Source organism: Simochromis diagramma, unplaced genomic scaffold, assembly GCF_900408965.1.
Source record: "Simochromis diagramma unplaced genomic scaffold, fSimDia1.1 OVJJ01000596.1, whole genome shotgun sequence".
Classification (NCBI taxonomy): Eukaryota; Metazoa; Chordata; class Actinopteri; order Cichliformes; family Cichlidae; genus Simochromis; species Simochromis diagramma.
Window position 1 is genome coordinate 20,307,875 of NW_024387245.1, and position 13,350 is coordinate 20,321,224.

The window sequence follows — 13,350 nt, forward strand, 5'->3', positions numbered from 1 at the left end:
GCTTGTTTTTATTTAAATATTTATTTCCCATAATAAGTTCAACAGGGTAGATGTACTTAAGGAACATGAGACTTTTTCAGATAAATAAAGGCAAATATTGCAAACTACACAAAAGGCAGCCGCTAAAGCGTTTAAGTTTCAAAATAGAACAAACGAAACAGACTAAATTGTCAATTCCACTTAGAAACAAAATATTAATTCTAAAAATAAATCTTAGTTTGTTTTACAGAAGAACAGACAAAACTGACTAACTTTTGTCAATATCAAATAAACTGAGAACTAAAAGGAAATTCTCAATCTCTCCTTGTTGTATAACTTAGCTTTTCAAACAGTTTTAACAGTTACTTTAGTCTGACAAAAGCCGAATGACGAATTAGCGCTTCCAGTCAGAGACTGAGGCTACGTCCACACGTACACGGGTATTTTTGAAAATGGAGATTTTCCGTTTTCGTTTTAAAAAATAATCCCGTCCACACATAAAGGGAGAAATGAAGGAAAACGCCGCTATGAACATGCCAAAGCAGCAGGTGGAGCTAGATTCCTAACCGTGCAGAAATGTTGGCCAATCAGAAGTCTAGAAGCCTCGGTGGGAAAAAGTAAACAAAGCTGGGGCATAGAAGCAGAACTGAGTCGTATGTGTGGAGGGACAGTAACTGTGTGTATATGTAAGCATTTAAACACTGCAGAGAGTAGAATTAACAGTAACAGTATTGTAGAAATTCATTTCACCGAAACAATAACGTGGTGCACAGTGTGACGCATGCACCGCTTTATTGTATTTCCAGACTTGCTTTCGGCACAATTTACAGTGCACGCTACTCTGTTTTTTGTCAGACTTGAAATAGCCGAAATACCTTCACACTACGGAACTTCTTTGGCTCTTCCGTTCGACAATCTCTCCGGCATTGGAACCATCATCTGTTTTCTCTTCGGTCACGCTCGGTTGATTTTTCTAGTCGGCACACTCATTTCCTCCATTACGCGCTGGCTCCATTACGCGCTGGCTGCTTCCCAAACAAACACAGGTGCGGCTTGGCACTTGTGCTGTACGTAACAAGTCACGCGACGTGACGCTGCGGCTGTGATTGGTTCGGCTTTGCGCTACTTAATTTGGATTGGCTGACCTTTTTTTTTTTTTTTTTTTTTTTTAAGAGGACAAGAGCGGCGAGGTCTATCGCGATAGCTTAATTTCTCTATCGAGTAAAAGTTATATCGCGATACATATCGTTATCGTTCTGTCGCCCAGCTCTAGAACAGGCTTTTCCCCGCAGCACGCCGTGTAATAAATACTCACAAAGAAAACGACGCCCAAGATTAAAGTTGACGTTGAAATTTTAACCACTCATATCGAGTAATATATTTTTCAGTATATTCCTCATAACAGGCTGACATCATCATATTGTAATAAAAACATCATAAAACATCAAAGTTTTAGTGTAACCCTTGCCCTTTAGTGGGAGTCGCGCTGTCTGAGTGCTACTGTAAGTCCTACTTGACACTAATTAGCTGATATGTCTTTATATTGTACCTCTATACTCTATGGCTCCCACTGCTAACTTGGTACTAAGTTGAAGCTCCATAATTAGGACACCAAAATCAATAGGTGACGTCATGGTGGCAGTTTAACCTGCTTGATTTTATGAACATTAACACATACATATATGTAAGCTAGTATGGTGGTTTGTTGCTTGTGTTTGTTTCCTCAAAGCAAAGGGGCCCTGAGTTTCACCCATACCAGGTTTGGTGGAGTTTGCATGGTCTGTAGGTGCTCCGGCTTGTTTAGTTCCTTCTGCGAGCTCCCGCCATCAGAAACAGGTTATTCTCCGATCACGGTGCCCTTGACCAAGGCAGGGGCTTAGAGCTGGATTTGGCTTCCCAGGTGCTGCCCCTAACCACCAGCTTCTAGTCTGCATTTAACCTACCGTAATACTACGATGGATTATTCACAGAGAATAACATTTCCTCCAGGTATTACATAAGAATGTTTCACAGCCCCTGAAATCCACAATTCAGAGGAACTTAGCATATGAGTTACCACAGTGTTGCTGCAGTTAATCTGAAAAGGATTACTGCAACTACTACAAATGAGATAAAAATGCAAAAGACAACTAAGGGGAAAGGCTGCCATTGCTGAAAGAGGGGGACCAATAAACCCCTCTTCTTTCTGTGCCTTTACAAATGCAGGCCAATTTAATTTTTATTTATTATATGCATGCAGGAGTGGCTGAGCGCCCAATCAGCACCAACGATAAATGAGGAAGGAAGGAAGGAGGTGGTTGATAAGGGTAATCGTTTTTCCTTTTGTCACTAATATCTGCATAATTTTTCGTCTCTTTAAATCCTTTAAGGGACCAGACAAGCCCAAAGTTGAAGGTATTTTTTTTTGCGATTCTGTGGTGGAACTTGATGACACATCATCTTTGTGTCTACATATTTGTGTCGTACTAAGTGCCTTAATTTTGCTCATGGTCCATCTGGCTCCACGTGCGTGCCCATTGTCAGGCAGCAGACGCTCGGTCTCACTGCCAGAGCTGCTTCTCTCTCATAACAAAATTATTCACCATTCAGCACTGCTGCAGCTTCTCTTCCTGTTACTGCTACTGTGAATATTAACAGATTACCCCTGCGCTGACCTTTCATAGGCTGAGCTTTTAATGTTTCCACATCAGACATCTGTAAATAATATCTCATGGTATGAGTGGATCTCTTTTCTGTCATATCACTCTGCTTTTCATTTCTGACGTGTGATAACTGCTCACATTTTGTGTTAACGGGGGAGAATGAATGTGTCTGTAATTTCCATGAATAAGGCTTATAGCTGGAGGTGCACAATGAGTTTTAATTAATGGCCGTAAGTGGACTTAGTCTGCATGGCTCAAGGGCACCGCCTCGTTTAGTGAGCTGCAGTTTTGGAGGTTTTGTTTTTAACAGTAAAAGCCCCTCCTCTTACCGGAAACTGTGCCAGCAGCCCTGGCGGTGTGGAGAGCTCAGCCATCTGCCACTCTGAGAGTGTGACAGAAAGAGAGAGAGTGTGTGTGTCTTTGTGAGATACCAGAGCTGAATCTTACGTGGGTGTGTGTGAGCCTGTGATTGGGCAAACAGTCTGTGGTAGAATACTGTTTAGAGCACAGTCTGTGTTTATGCTTTTTTTCCCCTCTTTTTGTGGAGATCTTAACTGATTTAGTGCAGTGCTGACAACTGTCATTCATGATCAAAGTGTTCTTATCCCAATGCATTGTATAATGCAGCTTTGTCAGATGCCTCTCCCCAAGCTGTCCTATGGTACCCTGATATTCCAGCTGCTACTAAAGCAGCTGTTGAATAGGCTCTACACATGGAGGCTTGGGGTGGTGGTGGTACAACTTCCTGGGATAATGACTAAGAAATCCAGGTTTGCATCCCTTTGAGAGCTTTCATATCTGGTTTATTTATTTATTGTTTTTCTTTGGTTTTTGCTTGCTAGTTTAGGTTTGGCAACAAATGTGTTAAGTTTAGATGCTAAAAACGTTTTATCACTTGTGCTATTGAATAACACAAGTAAAAATTGTAGTGAAACCCTACCACTGCCAGTCTTGGAGCCCTGTTGTTCACTGTTGAGGCTCAAACCACATCAATGTTTGAAGGCCTGCAGTGATGTGAAATTATGCCCCTCAAGTGACTTAAACCAAAAGCGAGCCCGTTTTAAAAATGTAAAAAAGTAAAAAGTTGTTAGAAGGAAATACTCAACTAAAGGGGCGACCGTGGCTCAGGGGGTTGGGACGCGTATCTGTAACCGGAAGGTCGCCGGTTCGATCCCCGGGCTCTCTGTCCTGGTCGTTGTGTCCTTGGGCAAGACACTTTACCCTACCGCCTACTGGTGTTGGCCAGAGGGGCCGATGGCGCGATATGGCTGCCTCGCTTCTGTCAGTCTGCCCCAGGGCAGCTGTGGCTACAACTGTAGCTTGCCTCCACCAGTGTGTGAATGTGAGAGTGAATGAATAGTGGCATTGTAAAGCGCTTTGGGTGCCTTGAAAAGCGCTATATAAATCCAATCTATTATTATTATTATTATTATTATTATTATTATTATTAAAGGTACCTGAAACTCCTACTTAAGTACAGTAATTAAGTATTTGTACAGTAGTAGTAGTTACTTCCCAACACTGCCAGAAATACAAATCTAACAGGGCCAGTCGCTTAGGTTTTACACTTTTAATGGAATGAAAAGGTACAGTGGACTATTGCTTGTACAGTGCTTTTCTTCTTAATTTGTGGACACAAAGTGCATTCGTACTATAAGCCTCATTCACTCATGTTTTTTTTTATATGCCTGAGCACTTTGTAACCTAAAATTCCCACTCCAATGGAAACTATTTTGCATCAAGATTCTTCAGTATGCAGGTTGGACGAGCCAGGGATTGGACCACCGACCTTGCGATCAGTGGCTGTGGCTCTCTGACAAAAATGTAAAGCAAAGAAAGTTGGGTGTCACCATGAGACATTAGTCCTTCTATCTGCTTTATGAAAAGGCGATGCAGATGCACCATCCTTCTGTGTAATCCTCTAACTTCTGTCGCAGTGGTAGTGTTTCTGAGTGTGTGTTTGTGAATGTTTTTAGAGGATTTTCATTTCCTCATGCAAACTCCATACAAAAAGTAAGGACTCGGGACCTTCTTGCTGTGAGGCAACAGTGCTGTCCACCGCACCACTGAGCTGTAACAAAGCACAATAAATAGCAATAGCATACACGTGGTGTGTGTATGCTTTTCTGCCTCTTATAGCCCCAGTGATTTTCCTGGGGTTTGAAATCTCGCGTGATCTTGTCCAGGCAACTAACCACTCTTGTTTGTTTAGGTGACGTCATCTCAACAAAAATAAATTTAACAAGCGTGAAGTTGTTGAATTTCATGCAGCTCATACACAACTTAATTATGTTCACCATAGAAACCCAATTTCACTTTTTTGAGTGTATGAGTTGGAGGCTGAGGCCAGCTTGTTCCTGAGAATCACTTAAACAGTTTTTGTTTCTCTTGACAGTTGATTGTTGCTGACGTCAGTCACATCAGTGTAAACGTTTTTGCAGAGTAGAAATGATACAGGATTGAGTGTGAAAAGATAACACTGTTTCCTGTGCGTTGAGCAAGCGGAACCTTCTTTCAGTTACAACATCCTGTGGGCTGATGTTTAGTTGAACTGCTTTTCATCCAGGTACATTCAGTCATTGTGCTGTAACATTGTGATTCATCTAGCCTATTGCATCACAACAAACACCCAGTTGCGGATTTGCCTGCTAAAGCTGTGCTATAATCCAAACTAGTCACACTTGATGAGACCATCATTTTATATACAAAACCCTCTTCAGTTTCACAACAGTTCCCTAATAAGGTTTCTGGTCGCCATCTGTTTACTCAGACTCTTTTCACAGCCTGTTCTGACAGATTATTTATCACTGCTGCAGAATGCACACAACCAACAGGACAGGCCCTCAGTGATTTAGTAGAGTGTCCCCTCTTTGTGAGTCATTCTTATGCTAATCAGTGCTGGTCTGTATTTTTTATACAGTGTTGCCTGAATTCACTGCAGTAAGATAAGAGGACTTTTTCCAAGAACATCCATCCATCCATCTACTTTCATAACTGCTTATCCAGCATATTATATATGGTACAGCAGTTGTGTCTGTTTACATAGGTGTTTCCCTGCACAGAGTCTAAAGACAGAGATTTTCAAAATCCATGCACTGGTGCTTACATGCAGTCTTCCAAAAAAAACAGCATATAGCTGTCATGAATGAGATTATACATAGGTTAAACACTGCTTGGCTGAAAAATGGTCCGGGACAGGCATAAAACAAACCCACCAAAGATCGAAACATACAGTGCAAGAAGCACAGATGGTTGCTGAACGGGACACTTTTTTTAAAATTGTTTTATGGTTATAGTTCTTCTCTATTAATGGATATTTGTGCAGAATGCAGAATCTAAAGGACAGGGACGAGATTTATTTGTACTGGAAGCTTTATGGTCTCTGTTTGTAGGCACATTTGACTGGGCTTTGGCTCCCTGCAGGTGAGCAGTCCATATGGATAGCAGAAGAGGAAAACGATTGCCAAAATCCTGTCTTGTATAAACACTGGCTGCTTTCTGATGACAGTTTAGATTTCTGTCAACTAAAAAGTCATGGAGACAATTTTACTTTATCCATTTTAGTAGATTAAATAAATAAAAAGAAGTGTATGCATTTATTTATTTTCCCTAGTTGGGATTTTAAAACACAAAGAGAGGGGAAAAAAAGTCAGTACACAAAAAGCCCCAAAGAAATACAATGAAATGAGTCAAGGCCAAGGTTCAGCACTTTCACAGACAGCGACTGCTGCAAGACTCGTTGACATTCACCTTGTGTGGTCAATGGAAGCTACGTATAGACAACAAACCTCAAAACAGAACATTTTTAATTCAGAACCACATAGACAAACGTTAATTTGTTTGAATAATGGTTCAAATTAGCTAATTTAATTTTTGGATTGTGCAAGTTGGTGTCATATCTTTGGCAAGCCTTTTAGTGTTGATCACCATCTATCCACAGGCACTAGACAACAAAGACATGCAACTTAAAGAATCCTGAATTAAATTTAATGGGAGATTTCAGTAGCAAAGCAATGGTGGGGTTCTTTGTTTTGTTTTTTTACACTTTGTGATTGATCATAAACTATTTGTTTAAGACAGAAGATTGACTCTTCTTTTCTGTCCTCTCTCTGCAGCCATCAAGGTCAACTGTCATGGCTCCTGTGGGGTCTCCAACACAGCAAACAGCACAGCATATAATGTGGAGGAACAGTACTTAAACAGCACGCTGTCTGTTGCCGAGAAAGGTAAATCAATATTTTCACACTCTGATGGGTTATCACACTTCTAGAGAGGTTAAAAACCATTGGCATACACTTGCTCTTTTTTTCTAGGCAGCTGTTGCTCATTATTTGTATGTGCACTCTATGAAAAAACTTAAGGATATGCTGCTTAGATCTGCACGACAGTAAGACCAAACCTGTATCTTGAAAGCAGTGGACATACTGCAGGTGTGGCTCACTGGTTCAGCAGGTTCCCATGTACCTTATTGTTGAAATGCAGTGACCCAGGTTTGAGGCTGGCCTTCAGCCCTTTGCTGTGTGTCCTCCCCTGCTCATTCTACCCTTTTCTGTCTGCTTTTCAATGCAAAACTGTCAAATAAAGACAAAAAAGGCCCAAAATAAATCATCATTTAAAAAAAGAATATACTGCAAGTCAAAAAAAAAACAAAACACTGATATGATCATTAGAGTATGTGAACTTTGCATCTTTCTTTGCTGATGACAGATTTAGCTCCCAACCTATATCCCAACAAATATCAGAACCTCCTTGTCATGGCACAACTGTAAGACTTGACTCAGGGCGACTGGCTTTTTACCCCATTCAGTTTAATGAAAATCTGCTGGAACAGAGCTAATGTTACAGTGGCCTTCAGAGGTTTTGCTTTCCTCTAACAGGAGAAAAGAATTTGACCGATCGACTAATTTAAGAGTGGGAAAACAGTCAAAACTGCACCCAGTCCAGTGGTTGAGCTTGTAGATTGTATAAATATTGCTCACATATTTAAAGCCATTTTAAACAGTTGATCACATTGTTTAGAAATCATCTTTTTTCCCTGTAGGCTGACATGCATGCACCTGTGCACAACGTGATTACACATTTTTATGTTCAAGCGATTATATGTTCATTTAGTGTGACAAAACTAACATACCTTGGGTCATTTTTAGTAGATCAAAGTCATTCTGTCATTTTCCTTTTATTGTTCATCTTCACATCAGAGAGCGAGAATGAGACATTGTCGTCTGTAATCTCAGCATCAGATCCTTGGGTAGCAAGAATGTATGTTTGTGTGAAAGTGTAAGCTAGTCCTGCTCAGCAAAAAATTATAGGTGTCAAAAGTGCTTTCTACTGAGAATACAATCAAAATTGTCTTTGAGATCATTCCAGACAACGTAAAAGTTATTTTCTGCAGATATGCATACAGGTGGCTTTGAAATTTTTCCCTTGTCTTTGGTGTGCCTCGGGCACAACCCTAGTTTTTGCAGCCTAATGAAGAGTTACTCAGAGTAACAGTCCCCTGAAGCCTGTCTCCTCTCTGAGGTGAGACATAGCCAATCAGAGTCAAGAAGCACTGATGAGACGGTTGGAGAGCCCCCACAGAGAGCAGGTTAGAGTATTTTTCTCCCCTGAGTGTCTCTGTACCAACATGCTGTGCTGCACTGTGCTGTTCCTCCTGCCTACGGAAATAAGAGCTTACAAGACCTTCTGTTGCGAGTACGATCTTCCCTTTTTTGTATGTGTTGCAGCCCATAAACTGAAGGTGAAATGTGCCACGCATGCATGAAATCTGTTGTAAATGCAAATCACACTGTGGGACACAATGGCAGGCATTAGAGCATGCAGTCCATGCTGGTTAAAACAGCAAACAGTTCAATGTTTAACTCTCAGGGCTGCGTTCTTCAGCGCATGATAGAAACTTCAGCCACACAATGCTGGAGAGTAGATTTAGTCAAGTACTTTACTTAACTATAGTATTCAGGTGCTTGCTATGCTACTTCATACTTTTTCAACATCTCAGATTGAAGAGTTGTATTTTCAGTATTTCTTGGATTGTTTTTTTTATTTCACTATTTAGGTAAAAAATAAAAAAAAGTGAGTTAAAAGTTAAAAGTGACTCAAAAAAGCTTGAGTCAAGCCACTATGTGCTAGTGGAAAAGAGGCATTAGAACCAAATGAACCGAGTTTGAAACTGAGTGCTGCTGGCCATGTCCATCGCTTTATGACCAGCCTGTACCCTTCCTTTAATGGATGCTATCGTCACAATAACACACATGTCACAAGGTTCACATCATGATTAAGTGCTTTTTTCTGTTTTTATTTTGTTGACTACAGTCAAATGGCCTCCACAGTCACCAGATCTCAATCCAATCCAGCACCTTTGGGATCTGGTGGAATGGGTCATTTGCTTTATTGTGCAGCCAACAAGTGTGCAGTCTGTTATCATGTGAAAGTCGAATAAAATCTGTGAGGAATGGGTCCAGCATCGTGTCTATACCATGAAGGATTAAAGCTGCTCTTAGGGCAAAAGGCAGTCTACCTATTAGCAAGGTGTACATGATAAAGTGGCTAAATGGTAAATGGCCTGTATTTGTATAGCGCTTTACTCAGTCCCTAAGGACCCCAAAGCGCTTTACACTACATTCAGTCATCCACCCATTCACACACACATTCACACACTGGTGATGGCAAGCTACATTGTAGCCACAGCCACCCTGGGGCGCACTGACAGAGGCGAAGCTGCCGGACACTGGCGCCACCGGGCCCTCTGACCGCCACCAGTAAGCAACGGGTGAAGTGTCTTGCCCAAGGACACAACGACCGAGACTGTCGGAGCCGGGGCTCGAACCTGCAACTTTCCGATTACAAGACGAACTGTCAACTCCTGAGCCACGATCGCCCCCACTTCTAATTAAAGTGACAAGATATACGTTTTATTAACTTTATACACACAAATAATGAGAGGCAGAAAGTTTGATTATCTTCAAGCAGGCTGAAGTTTCCTCTTTCCTCCATCCTCCGAATGCCTTTGGCAAAAGTCATTACCAAAAATAAAACAGGAAACAAGAAAAAGGGAAGATGAGGAAACCAACACAAACAAAACTGAAGTAGACAAATACACAGAACATTAAAAACAAGAGAAAATAATAATAATTAAAAAAAAAAAGAAACGGACTGTGGCCATTTTTTGTTTTCGCCTGTGTGAGAAAAATCACAAGTACTGTTCGTCAGCTGTCAGGCAGGGCGTTTCTGGGAGGTGAAAATTAAGTCGAACAGAAATCTTGAAATGTTTGTGCAGACACAAACATGAGCACACCCACTTCACCCATTAACATAGCAGCTTTGATGTTGTAAGAAAGAAAAATATATACATACAACACTGTGAGAAAGTGTTTTCTGCCTTCCTGATTTCTCTTTTTAACATTAGTCAGACTTTAAATTTTCAAATCATGAAACAAATTCGTTTATTAATAACAAACATAATCTGAGTCAATACAAAATGCAGTTTTTAAATTTTGATTTATTTTTAAAAGGAAAAGGTTATCTAAAGATGCATATCCTAAGTGAAAAAGTCATAAGAGAAAAAGTAATTGCCCCATAAACCTAATAATTGGTTGTGCCGCCCTTGGGAAAAAGAACTGTAATCAAGCATCTATGATAAATGGCAACAAATGTTTCACTTTGAATTGTTTTAATTCAGTTTTAATTCAGTCACATTGGAGAGTTTTTGAGAGAGATGCATGGACGGCCTGTTTGCGGTCATGCCAAAGCACCTCAATTAGATTTAGGCCCAGACTTTGAGTCGGCCACTCCAAAATCTTCATTGTGGATTTGTTTTTCTTTTTGGTGCCATTCAGAGGTGCACTTGCTGATGTGTTTTGGATCAAAAGCGCTTAATAAATAAACTTTACTTACTTACTTACTTCACGATTTTCTGGTAGAGAGCAGAGTTCATGAAGTAGACCCAGACCACTACGAAAACTTTCTCAAAGGCTTTGGGGTCATCAAGATGATTTTGGTAAATGTGGGATGAGGTTTAGAGGTACAGCTGAAGAGGAACAGCTGTAATGAGTCTGTATTATTGTTTAACTTGATTAAAAAAAAAAAAAAGAATATCTAATTTTATTGCCTTGAACCTGTGAATTTATTATTATTGTATAAACAAGATTTGTCTCTGAGTTCTTTGCATTTCATGCAGTGGTGCTTATGAGTACATGAGGAAAGTCAATACGGTTTGAAGTGTATTATTAGAAAGCGTTTTCACTATAACTACGCACGGACCAAATAAATTCCTTTCAAATTATTAAATATTTTCTACCAGAAGGTTCTTGTTCTTTGAAGTGAAGACTCAGGCCTTCTGGCAAATATGTGATAGTAAAAGTTATTTTGTCATGTCGCCCAAATTCCTGGAGTTTAGTGTTTCACATTTTATTTAATTTATCCAGTGTGTGACCCTGGGCTATCTATACCAGCATGGTCCTCCAGTTAAAGAAATTGCTGTGAGATGAAGACCATCAGTTCTCACACTGGCACAGTCAGATATTACTCTGACTCCTTAGCAGAGAGCTGCGAGGTTAAAAATGTTTTAATCAAACAGTCAGAGTTGGTTAACGTAGTGGTCTTGCATGCAAACATTCTTCCGCAGATCATTATTACTTCTTCTATTGACAGCTTTTAGTTGTATAAAGTTTTTTTCTGCTATATTTAAGAGTTTTTATTAAATGAAATGAAATTGTTTATTTACTTATTGTTGAAACTGACACCAAAACCCAGGTGCTGATTCAGTGCTAATCTAAATAACTGGGACATGAATCTGTGAGTTTTCGTTTAATGAAGGGCAGGTTTGAGGTTTTTTTGTTTCGTTTTTTTTCTTCCTCTTAATAACAGAAAGAGACGTTGAAAGCAGGAAGTTCTTTGAAGCAATAGTTAAACTTAAAGCCTTACTGTGAAACGTAAGGCACCAGAAGGAGAAGGTCATAAATAATTCATGACACACCCCCTCTCTGAGTTCCTCTTTATCTCTGCCGTTTTCCCATATCTCGCTCTCTTCCAAAAATGAGCTGGTTCGCCCCCAAGGGTCGAGCAACAGAGGGAGAGTGAGAGAGGAAGGGTGACAGAAGATCATCTCTCTCTCTCTCTCTCTCTCTCTCACTCTCACTCACTCACTCACTCACTCACTCACTCACTCACACACACACACACACACACACACACACACACACACTAACAAAGCAAGCGACCCTCGCTGTGGCTGGTTAATAATGTGGTATGCCACAGATGCTTGGCGGTTAGGGGAGTGAAGACCGCTTACATCAGCAGCTCTTCATGGACACTGACTTTAAAAAGTGAGAGCTTCATATTTAGAACACGTTTAGGACAAAGCCACGTGGAAGTTTTTTTAAAAGTATTATTTACTAATACTGGCATTTCTGCAAAGACAATATTTCTTCTTCATTAGGTTTATAAATGTGTTACTAAAAAGGCACTGTTTGTGCCAAAAACCCTTCTAGTGTTCTTTTAAACTTTAAAAAACTTTGATTTCTACAGTGAGTAATCCAGGGTAGTAGCAGCAACAGTAGTTCTGTATTTTCAAAAGAGACGGCTTATCCCACTGTCAGTTTGTTATGTCTTTGGTCTGTGCTGCCATTTATGCATCAAGGCTGTTTTGGTGTTTGTGTTGTAGACACATTTGCATTCTTTGTAAAAGCATAAAGTAAAAGGATTTTTGATGTTAAAATGCCGAAAAATACATTTGGAAAAAAATGTTCTAGAAATTATTGACCGGGTTACTCAAAGAAAATCCACAAACCTTTATGTAGGAAGTTTAATACCAGAACTATTTTCTTTCTGCTGTCTACACCTGCTAACTAAAACAGGAGTGCATCTTAGCAATGTCTCTTTTTAGTTATCATGACTTGGTTGCCTAGTTTTAGTGTTACCCAAAACAAAAAACCTGGAAGATTCAGACTGAGATCATCTAGATGGATAATTAAAGCTAAAAAATATATATATTTCCTTATAAAGTATCCTTGTAAGGTCATCTGAAAAATATCAAAATATTTGTGATCCTCTGGGCTGTGTCGGGGAGAATTGGTGGCTCTTAGGCGACACTAAAAGCAAAATATTATCTTTTTTTTCCTTTTATTGTGTCCTTGACTACACAGACTGTGTGAACCACAAGTATCTCGCACAACATGGGGTTTGATTAAAATATCGATGAACAAATATATTTATTTTCATTTATCCAACCTTTATTTAACCAAAAAGAGCAAATAATGAAGTTGATTAAAACAAAAACAGGTATTGAACAAAAATACAGTAAACTAGAATAAACACAGGGTTCAGGATTATCACTGATCTGGGGCCAGTAAAAACCTATATTTGGAGCCTCACTTTATAATCTCTTTATGATAATAGGTATTGCTAGGTTTTAATAGCAGAATGAATGTTTGTTATTATTATTATAAGGTTAAATAATCATAATCATTGATGTTGTTCCTCTTTTGTGACTTTTAAAGAGTCTTTTATTCTTTCACTCGTGTGGTCCTGGCCCAGTTTGCATGCAGTGTGTGCACTGCAGTGTTAAGACTGACTGTTTCTATTAGCAGTAAACAGGACTGAGTGATAAGCACACACACGCATACACACACACACAGTCTGAGCACTTCCCTCAGGAAACGTAGACTGAAGGGGAAAATGTTGTGCCCGTCCCTAATGAGGTGGGACATGTTGCTATCTGTAGTAATTTAAT

General features: G+C 39.8%; 1 protein-coding gene across 1 annotated transcript in view; it reads left to right on the top strand.

The window, feature by feature from the left end:
• Positions 1-13,350, top strand: part of arrdc1b (arrestin domain containing 1b) — a 45,950-nt gene that overhangs the window by 20,318 nt on the left and 12,282 nt on the right. Inside the window, exon 2 of the mRNA XM_039999892.1 lies at positions 6,737-6,847. Coding sequence (XP_039855826.1) covers positions 6,737-6,847 — 111 coding nt within the window. The remainder of the gene's footprint in view (positions 1-6,736; positions 6,848-13,350) is intronic.